This window comes from Anopheles gambiae, chromosome 2 (assembly GCF_943734735.2).
Source record: "Anopheles gambiae chromosome 2, idAnoGambNW_F1_1, whole genome shotgun sequence".
Taxonomy (NCBI): domain Eukaryota; kingdom Metazoa; phylum Arthropoda; class Insecta; order Diptera; family Culicidae; genus Anopheles; species Anopheles gambiae.
In genome coordinates this window covers 14,583,332-14,603,458 of record NC_064601.1, presented here as the reverse complement: position 1 = coordinate 14,603,458, position 20,127 = coordinate 14,583,332, and the positions used below count along the sequence as shown (strand labels likewise).

General features: G+C 48.1%; 2 protein-coding genes and 1 long non-coding RNA gene across 6 annotated transcripts in view; 2 read left to right on the top strand and 1 right to left on the bottom strand.

Moving 5' to 3' along the window:
• LOC1281029 (sorting nexin-13) overlaps nucleotides 1–5,363 on the bottom strand; it is a 6,871-nt gene extending 1,508 nt beyond the window's left edge. Inside the window, exons 1-8 of one of the 4 annotated variants that reach the window (XM_320966.6) lie at nucleotides 4,911–4,984; nucleotides 4,527–4,832; nucleotides 4,312–4,418; nucleotides 3,077–3,571; nucleotides 1,649–2,758; nucleotides 1,419–1,574; nucleotides 1,222–1,337; nucleotides 1–1,148 (exon numbers count right to left, since the gene is read on the bottom strand). The exon at nucleotides 1–1,148 is cut by the window's left edge and continues 1 nt beyond it. In XM_320966.6, the coding sequence (XP_320966.6) occupies nucleotides 1–1,148; nucleotides 1,222–1,337; nucleotides 1,419–1,574; nucleotides 1,649–2,758; nucleotides 3,077–3,571; nucleotides 4,312–4,418; nucleotides 4,527–4,639 (3,245 nt within the window). In that variant the 5' untranslated portion in view covers nucleotides 4,640–4,832; nucleotides 4,911–4,984. Of the gene's footprint in view, nucleotides 1,149–1,221; nucleotides 1,338–1,418; nucleotides 1,575–1,648; nucleotides 2,759–3,076; nucleotides 3,572–4,311; nucleotides 4,419–4,526 lie in introns of all 4 variants that reach the window. The other 3 variants (XM_061652040.1, XM_061652039.1, XM_061652041.1) reach the window with 3 other exon arrangements.
• A 2,760-nt stretch (nucleotides 5,364–8,123) lies between these two features.
• On the top strand, nucleotides 8,124–16,775 carry LOC1281034 (transmembrane protein 26). The gene is made up of 6 exons (XM_061647817.1): nucleotides 8,124–8,317; nucleotides 9,562–10,232; nucleotides 10,319–10,481; nucleotides 13,339–13,419; nucleotides 13,678–13,911; nucleotides 15,416–16,775. The coding sequence occupies exons 1-6, from the start codon at nucleotides 8,124–8,126 to the stop codon at nucleotides 15,720–15,722; spliced, it is 1,650 nt and encodes a 549-aa protein (XP_061503801.1). The 3' UTR covers nucleotides 15,723–16,775.
• Nucleotides 16,776–16,777: 2 nt separating this feature from the next.
• LOC133391749 (uncharacterized) lies at nucleotides 16,778–19,511 on the top strand. The gene is made up of 2 exons (XR_009765205.1): nucleotides 16,778–19,048; nucleotides 19,175–19,511. It is a non-coding gene; the product is annotated as an uncharacterized LOC133391749 (long non-coding RNA).
• The last annotated feature ends 616 nt before the right edge of the window (nucleotides 19,512–20,127 follow it).

Sequence of the window (20,127 nt, the reverse complement as noted above, 5' to 3'; positions counted from 1 at the left end):
GTCTTTACCACCGGTCCACCGTGCATCTTCCGGTCGTCCGTGTCCGGCTCGAGAAAGTTCCGTATGATCGCCATCATCTCCTCGGACAGTTCCGCCTTCGCGCAGATTTCCGCCAAAAACCGGTTCAGTATCTCCATCCGGTGCTCCAGCACGGCGCGCTGCGTGTTCTGGAACGCTTTCTTCGCGGGGAACGGGACGCGGTCGAGGGCGGGAAACCGTTTCACCAGCAGCTTCTTCAGCTCGAGAAACTTCGAGTAGCGCCGGTAGATGTGCCAGCTCTTGTGGTGATTGTCCTCGATCACGTGCACCTGGATCGCGTACACCGCATAGTGGCCCTCGCAGTGTATCGCCGTGTTGATGATGCGCGCGGACAGCTTATGCTTGTACTGATGATGGTGGAGGTGGTGGTGGTGGTGATGATGGTGAAGATGACCCTGCTGCTGATGATGGTTCGCTTCATGGACAGAGGACACGTCCGTCAGATGGGGTGCCGGGATGCGGCGGGGCGCAGACAGCACGGCCGTTGCCTCATTGCCCGAATCGTTGCTGGAACAGTCGGACGATTGGCGCAGCTGCTCGATGTTGAGATCGTTGATGGCGGCAAACATCCCGGTACAGTCGCTGTGCGAGCGGGCGTGCTTGATCGTGTTGACGGTGGTCGGGAACAGGCTGGCAGGGGACGGTTTCTTCGCGGCACTGGTGCCCGCCCGCACATCGTGCTCCTCCTTGATGTCCACCGTGATGGGCGGCGGTAGCGTGGTGGTGGCGGTAGCAGGTTGCGTGCCCGTCGCCGCACCGTCCTCATCGTCGTCCGTCTCGTCGAAGCGTATGTCGCCGCTGTTCGTGTCGCTCGCACTGTCACTGTGGGCGGACAGCCCGCCCAGCACGGTCAGGTGGTCGAGCGACGGCATGTCCGGATCGTGCGCGTTGTGAAAGTCCAGCTCGCGCAGCAGCTGCTTGTAGGCCACACTCTGGTAGAAGTTGTTCAGGAACACTTCCTCGTTCTTCTGCTTCTCGTAGATGTACTTGCAGATCGAGTCGAACCAGGTGTTTTCCGGCTGGATGGTGGGATCGTTCAGCCGGAAGTTCAGCGCCTCTATCAGCCCCGGATCGATGTTCAGGTAGTTGGGCGAGGAGGGTTGCAGATACTGAAAGAGGGGAAAAGGGGACCAGTTTAGGTACGACAGGCCAGGCAGATGGACTTGCACTGATGACACTGACCTCTTGGTACAGATTGCTCGCCTTGTCGCGAATGCTGCGGAGCAGTTCCTCCCGACTGAGCTTCGATTTGTTCGTCTGCATCTCGGAGTAGCATTGGCTGGTACTAATTTTCCATTCTAAAACGGGCAAACACGGCAATAGCCGCGGGTGAAGAAAGACTGAACAGCAACGCACACGATCCCTTCCCGATCGCTTACCTTGAGCGGTGAGATAAAATATCACATACTTTTGCAGATTTAATACACTAAGATAGTCCAGATAGTAGAACACGGCCAGCTCCTTCCGCAGTATATCGTCCAGCGTGAGCTGGGGCAGGCTGGTGGACGCTTTGTCTCGCTCCGTCTTGCCAAAGTCTTGCCGGGAGGGGAAAAGAAGTTCCAAATGAAAAGAAGGCCATTCCCGCACAACCAATCTACACCCGCCTTACCATTCTTGTTGTTCTGCAGATGGCTGATGCGCAGATCGATCAGCTTCTGGGTGTACTTCAGGCTGGCCAGCTCCGCACTGCAGCTGCTGTCCTTGTACTTCGCGTCCATCTCTTTGGTAATCAGCTGGCGGCAGGCGCGCAGCTCCGACAGATCCGTCGACTGGCGGATCATCTTCAGCAGAAACTCGCCCGCCGGCGGCTCCTTGGTGAACTGTTTCGCGATCTGCAGGTTGATAAAGTCCGGCTCGGCCAGCGTGCTGAACGCCGGCTTCAGCAAACTGTTCGCGAGCAGATTGCACAGCAGCGTGCGCAGCGCGAGACAGTTAAAGTCCTCCTCCGGCAGCACAAAGTACAGCACCGTCTCGGACACGCGCCGGAAGTACTCGTTCAGTGCGTCCGGCTCCAGGCACTCGCTGCGGTACTCCTCGCAGAAGCCGAAGAACGCGTTCAGCAGCATCGTTTCCGGATCGCCGAGCGATTGCTCATCCACCGGGACGTTGTAGAACCGCGAGTTGGCCACGTTCTTTTGCAGAGCGGCCTGGCCCAGCTGCCAGGTCAGGTCGGTTTCGCTCTTGTTGCGCCGGTGGCCCTCCACCTTCAGGGTGCGGCGCTGCGGCGACAGCTTCTCGTGCATCTTCAGCCGCTTCTGCTGGTCCAGGCCGGTGGGGGTGGCGTTGGTGGTGGAGGAGCTTTTGCTGTTGGCACTGTTTGTCACCTCCTGGGTGGCGAGCCGATAGAACCGCGTATGCTTGGCCAGATCGTCGATCAGTCGCGTCGTCATTAGCGGCAGCAGATCGACCGATCGCACGCGGTTGCATATTTGCAGGATGAGCGATTCGATGCTGGTGCGTATGTTGCACTCGGAAAACTCGCGATTGTCCGACACGACCGTGTACCAGGAGTCGATGAAATCGCGCACCACGTAGTCGAGGATGGTGTGGATCAGCTGATCGATCGGTTTGTTGCCGCTGAGGATCTTTTTCTTCTTCGGCGAGCCGGGCGGCGTTTCGTGCCGGTGCAGCAGAACCTCCGGATGGGTGAGGTACGATTTGAACGAGGAGAGTGGCGCGGAGGCGACGGACACTTCTTCGCCGATGGAAACGTTTCCTACTGCGGGGTGGAAAGAGCAAGGAGGATCATTAGGCAGTCGGACGGATACTGATCGAGACGAGATCGTTCGATGCTTTGTACCCTTGGGAGTTCTAACCTTTCTACTAATGGGAAGTAATTTCTAGATAGAATCTCTATGCTAGCACTAGCCTTAAATCCTGCTACTTCACCACTCAAGCCCGCCCAAACTAAAGCGCACATTGAACGAAAGAAAAAAACACAAAACCATCCCTACACCTTCTTAAACGGTAAAGCAATCAAAATCAGGGCCGCAGCGAGGAGCTTTTCCCCTTTTAGAGAATGTGTGAGCATGTTTACCATCTTTCCTTCGATGCTTGTCCGGTTCGTGGTCCGCTCCGCTAGACGACGCCGACGACCCCGCTGCCGCCTGCCGCTTGTCCGTGTGTATCTTAATGCTCTCGAACGGTCTCCAGCCGCGGCTTCCCCGCTCCTCCCCGGGCGAGGGCTGCCGGTGCAGTGCCGGCGGCCGATCGGCGACCGGGCTCGTATCTAGAATGGTATGATGGTCCCGTTGGTGGAAGTGGTGCAAATGGTGGCCACGGTGCATTAGGTGGTCCGTGATTGCGTTCGCTTTTGCTGGCTGCTCGCCGACGCCGGTTCGTGGTTCGCGCTTCTTAAACAGCAGCTCGATTCCGGCATCGAGAAAGTTGCGCCGGCGGGTACCGTGGCCCCCGGTGACCGCGGACGGATCACCGGGCGGCTGGTGGGGCGCTTTTGCCCCTCGACTCGATTCGGTTTGCACTTTGATGTTGGGCGAAATGAGTAGCAAATTACCGGGCTTAGGGTCACAAACTGTACACGGTGGGTGGGGGGCATTTGTTTGTTTTTTTTTTTGTGGAGGCAAAGGCGTGGCAAAATTGCAGGGTTTTTGTTTTTTCATCGGCAAGTACCACAGTACCGCCGCGGTTTGCCCAAAAGATTATTAGCGTGTGCCGAGCGTGACGGATCGTAACCATTTTTTAAAAGTTGGGATCCGAAACAGATTAGTAGCAACGGGATGGATGGTTGAATTTTCGTATGATTTGCATGGTGGTGCACGGGTGCATTGTATTGCATGGTAGCGGTTTTCGGGTTTAATTTCGTTTTCATTTTTAGTTCGTGTATGTAATGTGATTGCACGGGGAAAGAGAAAAAGATAGAGTGAGAATAGAAAGTGGGATTCCCGATGAGGCGATAGAACAGCTGCTAGGCAAGCTGTAGCCAACAGCTGCTAGCGTAAGGAATGACTAAAAAGCACACCAAAAACGAACGGAATAATGAAGGAAATGAACGAAAACGACGGCAAATTGACTCCAATCGGGATGTGGTACATATGTGAATGATTCAGTCACATACAGCAAACAAAAAAGAAGTACAAACACGAAACAAAAGCAACACCAACGAACAAAACAAAACAAAACAGTCAGCCAATTCACAATTATAAGTAAATGTTAAGGAACAAAAGCGGCCAGCAAATCAAAAGCGGATCACAACGACAGCACCGAATCGCATGCGTGCTTTGGGGTTTCCATCTCCCACCGCCTACTACATACCGATGCTAAGTCCGAGCGATTTTGGTTCGTCCAGCGGATTCTCCAGTAGGCCACTGTCGAGGAACTTGTCCAGATCGCTATGTTGTAAGTACAGTATGGTAAGAAACCTGTGGGGAGAGGGGGAGACAAAAAGAAGGGCAAGTAGAGCATGGAGCAAAGGGTGACACAATGGGACCGTGCCACGCCTGATAAGGGACGTTCAGCCTACGCCTTACCCGAGCAGGAAGAGCACCAAACCGATAACCATGGTCGTCACCCAGAACACTCCGAACAGATTGATCGACACGGCGACGCTGAGCGCGATCCAGCTGGCGTACTTAAATTCCATCCTTGTGTTTGTTGTTTCCCGGAGAAGGGAGGGGTGGGTGGAGGTGTTGTTTTTGTTCGGTCGTCCACTGCACTACGCCTCAGGTAGGTCACATTCTATAGCTCGTTGTCCTTAGATGATTCACAACCTGGTGTTGGTGCTGGTGGTGGTAGTGGTGCTGTGGCAGCGAGCCCGGAACATCGTTACAAGAAAGCTGAAAGATAATGAGCGGACCAGAGGAGGACCACTTTTCACGAAAACAATACGCAGGCGGACTTGTTGTTTTGCTTACATTCGTGTTGCGATGTTGACTCAGAGTGACCAGAAATACCGATTTATCTGTATTCCTACCGATTTTTGATATGCCTACCGATTCACAGATGAGCCCCCCTAAAACTACCGAATTTTCCATTTATCCTACCGAAAATCACAGATATTTGATTTTTCAGTCGTTTCAGCTTAATCTGTGGCGCTTGGGTTGCTGTTTCAAGGATCGCTATCCTCATTTGTTACTTATCGCGCTGATGCACGTTTGTTTGCCTGGCACTTTTTAGTTTTATCCGTTAAAATTTAATGTTCCTAATAAGTAGACTATGTCAGTTGTGGGGATTCCGAGAATTGCTCGTCAAAGAACATTATTTAAATTTGAATTTGAATCTCGCTGTCCGCGGTTTAAGCTCACCTGACAGAAAAAGAGAATTAAATTTTCAGTCAAGGGGTAGGTACAAACACACGGTGGGGGTCCGGCCCAAGATCGGATCCGAAGTCCGTTGTTTTGGGCTGAAAATTAAAAATGGCGGATGGAGCGCCTTCGCGGAGAGAACGCGCTCTATTGCATGCCTTTAAAATGCACGAGGCAGAGCGCCAGTGAGTGCCACTGAAAAGAACACTCGCTCGCGCTGTTTCATTGTATTTTCCTCAGAAATTGAAGAAAATGAAGAAGAAATTGTTCGTTAAAATAATTGATTAAATTTAAATGGTTGCGTTCTCAACAGTGCTCCTGCCGAAATCTGCCAATATAATCTGGCCACACTGGGTTGACTGTCGAAATCAGCAGTACGGCAGGTTACGCCATTTGTAGCTGTCAGCTGCACCGTTGACAGATGACAGATGTGCGCTCGGTGCTTGCCCAAGCAACACATTTCGAAATGTTTTCGGTTGGATACGAGAGTGAGAAGGCGAGCTAATTTTGCTGGGGGCGTGACCAATTATCACCGATTAAACTTAAACGACTGGAAAATTAAATGGCCAGAAAAAATGAGAGCAACAATGTTTATGTGGTTTGGCCAATAGATAGGTCCAAGCGTCACAAATCCACTAAACGACTTCTAAACGGGGTCTAAACGGGTCAAACTCTCAGCTTAAAAGGCATCTAAAAAAACTTTGTTTGACAGAGGCTAAACGACTGGAGCATTTAATTTTGTTTTAAAGCTGGTAACGTCCTCTGTTAGTGGGATAGCCAGCCAGTAGACCTTTGCACGCTTTAATTGGTGTCACATTCTCTGTCCACTGTTGTATGGTTTCGCATAAGAGTTATGAATCCCTGGAACTGGAACGGCAAATACGATTGTTTAAATGCTAAACATTAATGTGAAACTATCAGCACAAACGTATGTCAGAAATGATGGACGGTCGATGGTTTTGATACCCTTGTATCAGAACACAAGACCAAGCTTATTAATTTTTGCTCGGAAAGTTAGATGGGTAAGGTAAGCGAAACAAAAGCGCCATCTATGGAGCAAACCATAGAAGCTATGAAGCTTCTGTATTTTTTCGATGGATTTTTTTTATTTTTCTGTCGTTTAAGCTTAATCTGTTGCGATTGGGAAGTGTTTCGTCGACCTGGTAATAATTATAGCCTAAATAGTCTTTTAACTTTCCGAGCAAATATTTATACGAAGCTATACGAAACAGTACAGAGAGAATGTAAAAGCTATCAAAGCAAATAAAACTTCACTGGATGGCTATCCCACCAACAGATGGCGCCAGAAACCTTTTTTGCTATTTTAATGATGCACCAGTCGTTTACCATTTACTAATCGGAGCCTTTTTGGATTCCTATTAGGTTTAGGGCATTCATGGCGCTTGAGTAGTTCTAAAGAAACTATGAACAAATATATCACATAACGAACAAAATTTTAGCAAGTTCAAACAGCTAAATTACTGGGATTCGAACATAATCGAAAGATTTAGCAACGATATAGTTATTGATCAAAGTGATACATGGAACTACGAGATACGAACAACAATTGAGACGGTGAGCACTGTAAGACTGCAACAAAAATCTAACATCTACCTAATCTACGTGTTTATCTGCACTATTTAACCAATACGACCGAAGCCATCACACCTGACTGAACATACTTGCATGCCAGACTCTACGCCACAGTCGCACGACGAAAGGTCGTAATAAAACAGACTAGAGAATCGTAAACTCAACCACCCAGTCGAATGCAAACTTTTTGCAATTCACGGCCAATTTGCCGCCAGTCATCGTGGTGTCGTTTACATTTCCAATAGCCTCCCCCTTATTCTCCCCTGCCTATTTGATTTGATTGGTCATGGTTCCTTTGGCACCCCTTTGGGTGAGAAATGGAAGAAAAGGACGATTCGCTTCGGCCACACACTCACTATTATCCGCCCCCTAATTTAAGTGCAGTCAGTTGAGCGCGATCGTTTGCTGGAATCGGTCAATATTTGATGACAGTGGTACGGTGGCACCATACCGTACCATTTACAGGGTTTACCAAGTCACTTTGCGGTGTGAGCTGCACAATTCATCTCACTTGAGAGGTATTTCTATTCTGACGTGCTACTTCATTTGGCCCGAAATAATTTTCTATTCCGCCGCATTCATTTTCATCCATTATATGAAGTCTTTTCACAGGGGATGTTAGCTGGAGCCGTCCGCGATGTTTACATTTTTTTTCAAAAATAATTTTTTGGGCTTTTAGTGCTGATTTGTGATACAAGTATGTTGTTTAACAAAGAATAGAAGTTTATTTTTGCTCCGCTGTAGCATTCTAGCCGAAAAATGGATTATTCGTTGAGATATTAGCAGTTGAACCTGCTCAGTCAAATCTGCTAATATCTCAACGAATAATCCATTTTTCGGCTAGAATGCTACAGCGGAGCAAAGATAAACTTCTATTCTTTGTTAAACAACATACTTGTATCACAAATCAGCACTAAAAGCCCAAAAAATTATTTTTGAAAAAAAATGTAAACATCGCGGACGGCTCCAGCTAACATCCCCTGTGAAAAGACTTCATGTAATGGATGAAAATGAATGCGGCGGAATAGAAAATTATTTCGGGCCAAATGAAGTAGCACGTCAGAATAGAAATACCTCTCAAGTGAGATGAATTGTGCAGCTCACATCGCAAAGTGACTTGGTAAACCCTGTAAAGTGTGTCCAGCCGCAAGTAAAATTCCGTAAAACCGATCCGTGTGTGTAGACCGCTTGCACGATACACGACCAAGCCCACGAGGCCCCGGGAGTGCGATGGCGAAGCTGCTCGCAACGTTCAAAGCCACGGTGACGAGGATTCTGTTTGCCGCCCACGGATTCATTGCGATCTGGCAGGTGACGCAGAACAAGAAGGAACCCATCTACTGGTGTCTGTGCGCCCCGATCGGGGTGCTCTTTATCGAGGGCATCTTTACGCTGGCGATCAAGAAGAACCAAGAATGGCGCTGGTAAGAGAAAGCTAAGTAGCCCCGGGGACGGAATGGGACGGTAGTGGTACTAGCTAAATGGGGAACCGTAAAATCTAATTTCCTGCCTGATGCTGATGCCTAAAACAGGACAGCTCAGGTTGTGGTGGTCGTGTCTGGGGGGGCGGTGAAAAAACAGTCGCCCCGTAGAAACGTCGGTCGGGGTACCGGTAGTTAAAGTGATTCTATTTTATCTCTTTCCCTCTCAGTGGGTTTGTGTGTGTGTGTGTGTGTGTGTGTGTGTGTGTGTGTGTGTGTGTGCGGTGGGTTGTGCTCCTTTTTGCTATTGTTAGAATTCATTCAAGCTAGAACTTATTTGCGCTTAAGGACAATGTCGCGTGAAAATGGAGTGCAGGTGAGCTTTTGCGCAGCTCTAAATACAGAATACGCAAAGAGCGCACTTGAAAGGCAGTAACAAGACGGTAACAAAAAAAAACGAAACAAACCACCAGTGACATCGGAGGAAAGTTGTGTCTTATCTTGAGCTGTGAAAAATCGAATTTACAACACATTACCAGTGTTTTTCGTTCCCTTTTTTTTTGTTGGCATGCGTTTCCCATCGCCATTCATTGATGTGAATATATAAACTTTGTCTTCTAAGGAGCGCTAGCCGCAGGAGCTGGCTGTAAAATACTGGCAAAATACGATTCCATTAGACAAAAGGGGATTTTTTTCTAAATGCTTTGTAGGCTCCACATGAAAAACATCCCATCAGTAATACCAAACTTTTCTGTGTTCGTCTTTTAATGACCTTTGACTACAAGATTTAAAATTATGCGAATTTATACGCTTCTTGGTACCGAGCTTAAGCATAAATTTAGATTAAGTGAGCGTTAAAGCACATTCCAAGCTTACCATTTTTCACGTACCTCTAATCACGAGCGAACAACCACTAAAAAAAAGCAAAGACAGCCGCAGCAGCGTGCGTCCATTTATTACCGAGCTTGTTCACTGCTTTTTCCCACCGGTCGTCTTAACCTCCTGCTCCTCGGTGGCATATTAATGGGAATGGTTTTACAGGCAGCTTTCTGTTGATTTAGGGTCAGCACAAAAGTCAACGGTTCACAAGACATTAGAATTAATAGAGCAAGCTCAGTGCCATTTTTCAACCAGCTTCGTCCTGAACTGTGACGCTGTGATTCGACGACAAACAAATGATTCGTTTTGGGGGCGCTAAACCATAACACATTCACCCCTGTGTGGGGCTTTTTTTTCGTTGCTGGCAGGTTCTGCCCGTCGGTGTTCCTCTACCTTTCCAGCATCGTGCCCGCGATCTGGCTGCTCGAGCTGGACAAGCTGGACAAGCGCACCCGCTACCAGGACCGGATGCTGAACGAGACGATCAATCTGGCGGCGACGGTCGGCAAGGATCTGAAGGATCTGAACAAGATGCTGGGCGTGAAGATCCAGCTGCCCGACATTCAGCTCACCGCCGAGATGTGGGTGACGCTGATCGAGCAGTTCCTGATGCTGGTGCTCATCATCGGCCGGTGGATGCTGCCGAAGGGTGACCTTACCCGGGACCAGCTCAGCCAGCTGCTGCTCGTGTACATCGGGACGGCGGCGGACATTATCGAGTTTTTCGACTCGTTCAAGGACGCGAAGATAGCGAACGAGCCGGTGCTGGTGCTGCTGACGCTCAGCATCTGGTCCTGGTCGCTGCTCCAGTTCACGATCGTACTGTCCGCGACGAGGGCGCGCAAACCGCGCGGCGGTGGGGCCCAGCTGCGCGATGGCCAGGCTGACGATGCGAGCTGCTGCAATGTGGCGTGCTGTAACATCGATGTGTGGGGCATCGCGCTGAACATACTGCTGCAGGACGCACCGTTCCTAACCTTTCGGCTGCTCATCATCGTGCACTACAAAATCATCACCTACATGAACATCTTCTTCACCTGTAAGAGTGTGCGGTTTGTGCTGTCGAGGGTGATACACATTTTTACATTCTTCTTTTACAAACATACACCGCGAACACACTGAAAGGCAAAAATACGCTCGTGATACTGCTCCAGCTGTACCGGCTGTACGTGGTAAACTCGGAAAATCGGAAAGCGGCCGCCACCAAGCGGCGCCTGAAGATGCGCAGCAAGGCAGAACAATCAGCAAGCCGGCAGCAGCAGCAGAAGCAGCGAAAAATCAGCAAAAGGTAAGACAAATGGGGATGGTGGACGATGGGTAGACGGAAATTAGTTTTCATCTGATTCGCTGAGACTCGCCTAGCTGAAGCCCAGCTATGCCATGCCATGAACTCACAGGCACTCAGCAAAGATTCCGTTAATGAGCTAAACTAATTTGGTTCGCTTTATTGAGCGTTTTGTCGCGATCCACGTGGAGAATCGAACGGGAAGCGAGAGAGAAAGAGAGAGAGAGAGAGTGAATTGATTTAAATTAACCTAAAAATAATTGCTACTGCTTTAATCATGATTTTAAGCAGCTTATGCCGTTTACTAGTTGTTAGCTCGGTTGTTCGTGGAACCGGGTAAGCCATTGGCGAAAGCTTATTGATTGCTAATATTTACAATAACATCAACGATTCAACGGGATGCTGTAAATACCAGCAGGAGCTCTCTCGTTAGTGGAATTCCCATTTCCACACACTAAACCCACAAGCTTCATTATTTACAAATGAATCATTTTCGGCGAATAGACATCCCCCCCAGAGACCGACGTCGGTGTCTGTCTACCTTTACCATTGCTCTAATACCGGTGATCACTAATTGCATACCATTTGTTTCGCTGTAACCTCCACCACCACCACGCAAACAGTTGCGCGTGTTTGCGTAGACCGTTGGCAGCGTGTTCCGTTCCATCTTCTGCCACTGGATCGTTAACCTTTTCCAAAATGGTGCTGTGAAAGTGCACGCCAAAAAAGACGCGACCACCCGGCGTTCCCGAGGGAACGCCCCATTAATCATCCCGCCTGCGTGAGGCGCGATCGCGCGTTCGCACCGGAACGGACCACAGGAAAGTAGGCCACCGAAACGGGAAGTGGTTTCGGGGCAGTTCGCAATCGATGCCCCGTTTTTCCTGGCGTGTGTCCTTGCCGCCCCCGGGAGGAGGGGAAGGAAATGGGCTGTCGTCTCGGAAAGAGGCCCATTTTCCGGTTGCGCTTTGGTAATCGGTTGTGGCTGGGAATGGTGAGCGTGAATGGTCTTTTCCTCGTTCTAGCACTTTCTAGCAGGAGACGCGTGTTATCGATTGTGTGGCAAAATGGGATTACTTGATGCGTGCGGCGAGACACACCAATCGCGCGCTCTCTCTCTCTCGCTCCTTCTAGCACATCCCTGCCTTTCTAGTCAAAAGTCACAAGACAAACTAATGGCAGAGCTTTCCGTCCCATTCCACCACTGTTCGAAATGATATGGTAATAGTGTGTGTGTGTGTGTGTGTGTGTGTGTGAGGCACGGCCAGAGGAAATACTGGCGGTGATTTGATTTGGCTCCCTCGGGTGGTGGGTTCCGCCGCACTTGAGGATTGAGCGAGCGAATAGATGATACATCGATGGCCAAATTCAACCCGCGGAAGGAAGGAGGCAATTTTGCGCATTCACCACTCACGCCGCGGCGTCGTAATGAAGGATCGTGGAAGCGTGGCGCCGAAAGTTTGCACTGCCAGCCACCGGGGGAAATTAAACTAAAGATGTTTGCCGAAGGAAGCGTCTCGGGCTTTTCACAGTCATTAGATGTAATTTATACACGAAATGTATTCCACGAAACGGTTTCCTCCAGTGAGAGAACACGTGGTTAGCGCGGGGCGAGGGTGCAAATGCAAAGGAAGAACTATTCTTAATGATCCGCTGGATGATGAATGAAGCTTAGGCGCTTCTAGGAACGATTTATGGCAAAGGCACCTCTCACAGAGATGCATTAAAAATCACTTCGATTTGATGCCCATGGCCAAACAACCAAAACTTTTTAAATATTTAATGTCCTTAAATTTAACAGATATTCGTGCTAGAATTGAAGGCTCCACTGTCTAATAAATGGCCTCAGCAATGATTGATGGTAAATGGGACCGCTTCCTTGTCTAATTAGTTTTGATGTCCCTTCTGTTAACAAGACACCCAAACGGGCAGGAAGTGGTACAGCAATATCATGGCCCTACGAAAGAAGGCTTTTAAAACCATACCGAACTGTGATGCTCGTTGTTTGAAATTCTCTTTAAATTGTAAATTTAATTTCCATTCGTTCCGTTGTGCTACCATTCGGACCACCGGACGTTACAAGCTTCAGCAGCGACAGCAGCAGCAGCTTGCAAGTAAAACTCCTAACTCTTCAAAAACTTGCTGGCACTGGTCGATAGTCACACACACACACACACACACAGTCAGTCCTTGAGAATTGCCACTGTACAACTTTGACGCTCCCTTTGGAGTGTAGATCCGCCAACGAACCCTGTGCTGAAAAGTTTCCCTCTGTTGCCAAGCAAAGCAATCCACCAGCAGCTGAACAGAGATGGCGGCGAAAGTTGCACCGTTCGTACGTTACTGGAGCACTGCTGGAACTGCTGGCAGCACCTGGAAGCTAAGCTCAGATTGGCGTTCGGTTCCTTGAAAAATACACAAACAGCGGCGGCAGCAAACGATGCACTTTTAATGCGACTTAAGGCGTGCAGCGTTACTTTCGTTGGTTCAGTTTCCACCCATTTCCGTGTGCTGCTGGTGGTGCAAAAAAGCGCTTGATGCTCATTCCGCGAAAGCAATTTCATTGATGGCCAGTATAAAAGCCTCCCCCAAATAAGCGTGGGCCTTTATTTCGAAACTTTTGCTCTTCATCAAGGTCGAGCTTGTTCAGCGGGAGAAGCAGCCATTGGCGACTGACGTTGGTGAATATCAAATCCCACCCGAAACATCAGTTTTGTGAGTTCCTTTTTTTGTTTTCATGGAATCAGTCTCATCAAAAGGACGTAATCGTTGACCCGGTCTGTACACATCCTCCTTACTACTGTTGATTATCTCCTTTTGTGTTGTTTTATTTCCCTGTCTTCCTCTCACACACACCCAGAAAAGTAGCCGACGTTGGAGACGACGAACCGGACCAGCTGGACGCTGGAAGAAAGTCAAAGTCACATTCGCGGAAAAGTCGGTAAGTGGCAGGGAGGGCAACAGTTGCGTAGTCACCAGGGAACGAATGTTACGAGCACGATTAATTATGCGCAATTAATCACTCGTGACGGGGCACACGGGCCACTACTGTTGCGCATCTTTGACGCTGCTCTGCCCTATTAGCAGTGGCAGCAAGTGCCTCATCTCGAACCACTTGTCCAGCCTTATCGTCATCGTAATCATCATCGCTTACTGCTAAAGACATGCCTCGGTTTCATCGCGCTTTCCCTTCCCGCAGGTCGTCCTCGTCCCGCAAGGACACTGGCTACTCGACGGCCAGCAGTCAGACGACGGCCGAGCAGCGGCGGCTGCGGAAGTCGACGGCGAAGCCGCGGCCCGGTACCGAGTCGGATGGGGACGATCCATTGCCACCACCGATCTACAGTGACGAGGATGATGGTGGTGATGGTGATGATCGCAACCAATCGGATGGTGAGCGTGTTGGACGCCGGTCAAAGGATGGCAAGGACAGGTAAACAGGGGCTGCACATGAACTCCTTGTTGCTCTGTCAGGCGTGTTAAGGACAGATTAAACCTTGCTCCACACAATTTCACCCCTTGCTTTCGCTACATATGCAAGCCTCAACATTGCTTTGCTTATCCGTTCATTATCCTTTTAGTTTTTGGCTACCAAAAGCATGCATTTAAAAAAACCCTCGAGCTGTAGCATTAAATGACACCGTGTACTCCATGTGGGGCAAAACAAATGCCTTCCATTCTCATGTTAGCTTCCTGGAAAAAAGGCTCCCAGCTGCTCGTGAACGTTTGCTTCCATTGTGCTTCCCCTAGAGCCATCGCATGACAGTAGCGGAGGAGTGTTTCGAGCCTCACCCGTCGTCGTCGTCGTCGGCGTACTCGATTGTTAATGCTCGATCGCACGTAATCCCATTTCACTGCGAAAAACCCATCATCAAGACATGAAAGCCACGAAAATAGGCTCTAGTGCCGTGTGGGGGGGAAAGCGAAGGGCGATGATCCCACAGCCCGAAACGGTATGCTATGTTGGATTAATATTAATTGAGAAAGATATCCTGTAACAGTGCCTCATAATCGTGGCTGGATGTTGGGCTCTCTCCATCTCGATCTTCCTACCCTGTCCTACGCCAAGCAAATTAAGCGTACACAGCACACGCACATTCGTACCCGGTATTTCGGTGAAAGCAGCTTTCGGTAAAAGCAGTATACAAAAAAGCAGCGCAATGGAAGATGTTGGACGCTTCTTCGCCGAAGGGTGATATTGGTACTTGTGGTGAAAACACGGCCTTTGCCTCATACACACGAGACGATGATGATGATGTTTGTGTGTGTATGAGGTGCTGCTCGTGCACACGTGAGTGTGTGTGTGTTTCGATGCCATATCCTACGATAAGAGCATGAGGAAAGCAATGTTTCCACTTCGACGGACTTTTATTCCATTATAACTTCACCGGAAAAATGCTCCACCAACAGCCGAGGACGAGCACTCATCCCCGCTTATGCTCGTGTATGCTTATGTGTGTGTGTGTGTGTGTGTGTGTGTGTGTGTGTGTGTGTGTGTGTGTGTGTGTGTGTGTGTGTGTGTGTGTGTGTGTGTGTGTGTGTGTGTGTGTGTGTGTGTGTGTGTGTGTGTGTGTGTGTGTGTGTGTGTGTGTGTGTGTGTGTGTGTGTGTGTGTGTGTGTGTGTGTGTGTGTGTGTGTGTGTGTGTGTGTGTGTGTGTGTGTGTGTGTGTGTGTGTGTGTGTGTGTGTGTGTGTGTGTGTGTGTGTGTGTGTGTGTGTGTGTGTATGTGTGTGTGTGTGTGTGTGTTTGTGTGTGTTTGCGTGTTGTAGCTTCAGTTAGGATATAAATATACATGTAGTCATCCTTCATTATTACCCCTTGTCCCCCTAGTTGAACCCCTCGACCGGAGTGTGTTCTGTTATTGTTACAGGTTTCTTATCTCTCTTACTCTCTCTCTCTCTCTCGTTCTCTCTCACACACAATATATCATATTGCAGAAAGTCTAGCTCGCGCCACACGGACAGCAACAAAACGGGCGGCAGCAGCAGCAGCCGAAGAAAGCAGCGAACCTCACTTGATAGCGATCGTAGCGAGGATGGTGCAGACACGAGACAGCAGCGCAAAGGCCGTAAAGGAGCTGACGGTGCCGGCGGTAGTTTCGAGATAATACACGAAAAATCGTCCACCGGACAGAAGAAGCAGCAGCAGAAGAAGAAGAACAACAAATCCAAACGGCCGGCGTCGGATGAGCTGTCCTCATCGTCCGGTGCTACGACGAGTGGGTCCAGCTCCGGATCGGAATAAATGTACACACACACACACACACTACCGGTGTGCGGTTGGTTGGAAAATTTGACTACCTTCGGGAGAGATCCTTCGCGGTATTGGGTGCCTTGTGGGCCCGGACCGTGCCCGGGAAGCGTAAATATTTGTTCGGCTGTTCAGGAAGGGAAAGCTACAAATGCATACCACCGTGCTTGAGGATAAATCTCGGCTGCAAACAAAAGCCTGCAAAAGTGTGCCACCTCATCCCCTGCCCAGGGATGCTAGCAGTACTCTGTGCAGCTTGGTTGGAATCTGTGTTTTCGTTAAAACTAAGCGAGTAGGAAAACGTTGGATGCAAAAATCTAGTAAGATTTTTTGGTCAGATTATTCGCAAGCTTTAAACCGTCTACAGGTTTATTCCAATGCGAATGGAGATATGGTGCGTTTGATAAGCATTTGTTATAATAGGACCGAAAGGGTGTAATTAAATTTTGCATAAAAAATACGACACGAACAAACAATGAGCACCGCTGTCCAGTCCAAAAAGCCCAGTGCCTTCATAGTGGATATTAATAGTGGTAAAGCACTGGAAGCGTTATCTGCCTTTTTTTTTTTGTTGGTTTTGTATGCCCACATCGTATACGGCATTTTCGTTTTTTTACGACACAACAAATAACTCCCCGTCAGGAAAGTGTCCCCAGCTGAGATACTGCCACCGGCAGAGCCTACGACCATTTCGGACACCGCAGTGGTCGGTCATTGACAACACGTGACACGGGCTGTTTCCCATTCCCCATGGCACGCAGCAAGGCGACAACACAACGAAACCACTCATTCATCGTTGATGTGCATCGCACGCGCTTCGATTGTGCGGAAGATAATGCTTGCCATTGATAGGCCGTATCGGCATAATCGGCACGTACGCAACACCACGGACGAAAATGCCGTCCTCCAACCATCATGGAGACGCCTGGTTGCCCGTGTGCGGGCGTTCCATTTGTTTCGCTTTTTTTTGTGGACTAAAGCTAAAGAGGGGCAAAAGCAGATGATTGTCTTTTACATTGATTCGTTGTGCAGAGGGGGGGGGGGGGGGGGGGGGGAACACCGCTGAAAATTACTATGTGGGATTAGCACTGGATGGGGAAGCATAGAGTGAGCGAGATAAAAATGCCATTTATGGGAATATGCTTTACCCACACACTAATTTGACGAAGAGTTGATATGGGTTTTACAACTCCACTGTTACGGGTAAAAGCTCCAGCTTTAAGGGGCAAACGTAAACGCAACAGTGTAAAAGGTTTTGCTGAGCGAGATTGTTTGTCTAACAAATTGTAGCGATAATTAATCGGAAACACAAACCGTATTCATGACAGCATACGATTATGTAACCGGTAACGGTGGTTGCTGGATACGCGTATTGTGATATATTGTTGTCCCACCCCCCCCTTCCTCCCCCACAGACTACCCTCATTACCATAATTGCCCTAATTGGGTAGCATATGTTTCGATGCTGGTCGATAGCGAGCCCCACAGCGGCTAAGGGCTAAGGGAGAGCCATAAAACAAGACACACTTTGTGTTGGCGAGGCGAGGCACGTGTTACCGTCGAAAAACATAACCGAATGGATGCAGTGGATGAAACATGGATTTTTTTAGGAGAATTCTAAAAATATTTTAATAACAAAATAGCAAGGGAAAGTTTTGGTATGAATATTTGGAACGTTTTGTGATGCTTTTTTTTTAAAGCAAACTGCATTGAACCCTTCAAGGGGCCTACAATAATACAAACTATTCCACAACAGTAGTGCCTGTCAGGAACGAAACTTTTTCTTTCAAATAAAAACGAACAGTCAAAGTAAAGGACTAAACAAATCCAATGCGTGCCCAACCGAAAGCATCCAAAAGCCTCCCAACAATGAACTTGTAAGTGAACCGATCAATGCCTCAAAAATCTAGAGAAAAAATACACCAATAACGAAAGCTGAAAGAGCAGTGGGCAAAAATAAAAATAACAGCATATCGAACTCGTTTTCCCTATTAAGCTTGCACAAAGCCACCGGTACGCTTCACCGGATAGCGAGATTTGAATACCGGATTGAGGCACGGTCGGCCACGGCGGCATGATACACTGGTGGGATGAACACAAAAGTCGTTCGAGGTTTTGCTGAAGCAACACAGAGCAACAACTACAAAAAAAAAGAATGGCAGGAATGGAAGAAGGAAAAAAAAGCGCTCAGAACACAGCGTAGACAACGAAACCCGGAGTGGCTTGGTTATTGTGATCCAGAGGATTTGTACCCGTCGAATGTGCTGGCGTGGCGAAAGTCGCACGGTAACAAGCGAACGGTGTAAAAAAAAGAACATTGAGTGGAGAATGATTTTTTCTAAAAAAAAACATAGTAGGCATAGAGACGAAACCTACAGGGATGCATCACACGGAAGTGATACTTTTCGGGGAAGTTTGAAAGTCAATTAACGATCTAGTAGCCAATCGGCTAGCTCGCGCTACAGAAAGGATAAAGCTTGAAAGCTCGCGATAGCCATTTCGGACTTTTGCATTTAAAGGAACATATTTTTAGGCTCTAAATTGGTAAATTGTATAATAGTGCTTTGAAAATTATTCCTAAAAGTCATAAAAAAGGGGAAAAAGCGAAGGCCGCCATTTTTGTGTCTAGTGTTGCTGTTGTCAAAATTCTTTCTCTCCACCGGTAGCAGCCCCCAAGTGTTTCGAGGTCCATGATTCCGAGCACGTAGCAGTATGATTTTATTATTATCATTACCATAATATAATCGCTTTCCGTGAGTTATTCGTGGCGTGCAAAAAAGTAAACATCGAAAAGGAATCATGAGAAGTGGCTGGAACGGTTCGGTGGAGGGATGGGGGGACAAAGAACGAGAAACCAAACAGGCGCAAAGAAGTGGCGCAGGCAAGCCTTTGTTGCGCAGGAGGAAAATTTTAGGGCCGGAAAATGGCACACTTTCGCACAAAATTCTTTCGCCCCCAAAACTTAACTGAGGCTGTGCGGATTTTCAATCTGGCACGGTTGGAAAATTAGATTCAATTCGTTTGCTGTTCGTTGCTGCGGCGGAATCTGGTTCGTGTGAACAGACCCCCTCTCCCCGTCCCTTGTTACAAGACGTTGAGAGCAAACGGTAGACCAAGCAACAAAAAACGCACGCCGGAAAACTTCCCTTGCCAGCCTGTAGAGCCTGCCCGCTTTGGCACGATCGGCACGAAGTCCTTCCGCGAAACGGTGGCTGCTGGAAGTTTACTTGTAAGCGGGTGCAAAACAGGAGCCGGAAAGTGAAAAGGAGAATGATAAAACTATTACCAACCGAAATCGGAATTCGGTAGCAGCTGTTCAGGTGAGGTTTTTGATGTTTTGGCAGCTCTGGTCGAGTGTGTCGACAGTGGGTTGTGACGTGAGTAGTGGCAGAAGTTCGTTAAAGTGAATCAGCATCGGGCTCTTTAATGAAAAGCTTTTTTCGCAGAAAATGCTGCCGAGCGATGTGGTTGGCGAGGAAAGTTGGTTTGGGATTAGTTTTGGAATGGAAAATGGAAAATCCCTGCAGAGGCGTTAGAAGCCAATTATAAATATTGTTAGTATAAAAGCGAAAGTGAGGGATAATTATAAAAGCGAATCGTTTGCGCAGAAAAAGGTGAAGCAAAAGCGATACACACTTTCTCAATATAGCGAATAAGAACAATTTTTGACGACGGATGACGTAAGTGTAATATAAATTGTTAAAGTTGAGCAAAAATAGTCGAAAAACAAGTAAATAATTGTACTGTTTAGACACACAATAAATCAACAAAGTGATGTGGTCCTGTCCTGTGGACGATTTTATTAAATATTTAAATAAAAATTACTTACATATTAACATGGAACTTCAAACGAATTGATCGATGTCCTAGAAATGATACACAAATAAAGCGTAAAAAAACATGCATGCCAAACATAATCAATCTTAACCACAGTACTCCAGTAACAAAATGTAGTAGAGTCTCCAGTTAACCACCACCGTTAGGCACACGTAAAAAAAATGCCCGTAATATTTTTACCACATAAAAGAAAGCTTTCACTGTTCATTTCCTGTTGGAAACGAGCAGTGCGCTACATTATTCATTCAATGTTAAAACTTTAATTCAAGCTGCAACCAAACATCCATCTCAATGTCTTTGAACAATTAAATTCACTTACAACAGAACGTCGCATGTGTGGCTGGGTGTATTGTCACCATGGAGACTATCCACCGTTCGGGGTGTGACAATTGCTGCGACCCAGCACAGTGCGCCACGCAATACGTCCAAATGTGCGGAGAATAAATTAAAGCTACCCACAAAGGGAAATATTACATTCTACATAGCACTCGAATAAAAAATGGCCGCTTACCGGAGGAGGGGGATCAAGAGGGACCATTCTTACCAAAATGATGCTGCTGCC

Coding starts and splice junctions, on each gene's coding strand:
- LOC1281034 (XM_061647817.1), top strand. CDS start 8,124: ATGGCGAAGCTGCTCGCAACGTTCAAAGCCACGGTGACGAGGATTCTG. Junction 8,318..9,561: donor AAGAACCAAGAATGGCGCTG/GTAAGAGAAAGC, acceptor CGTTGCTGGCAG/GTTCTGCCCGTCGGTGTTCC. Junction 10,482..13,338: donor CAGCGAAAAATCAGCAAAAG/GTAAGACAAATG, acceptor ACACACACCCAG/AAAAGTAGCCGACGTTGGAG.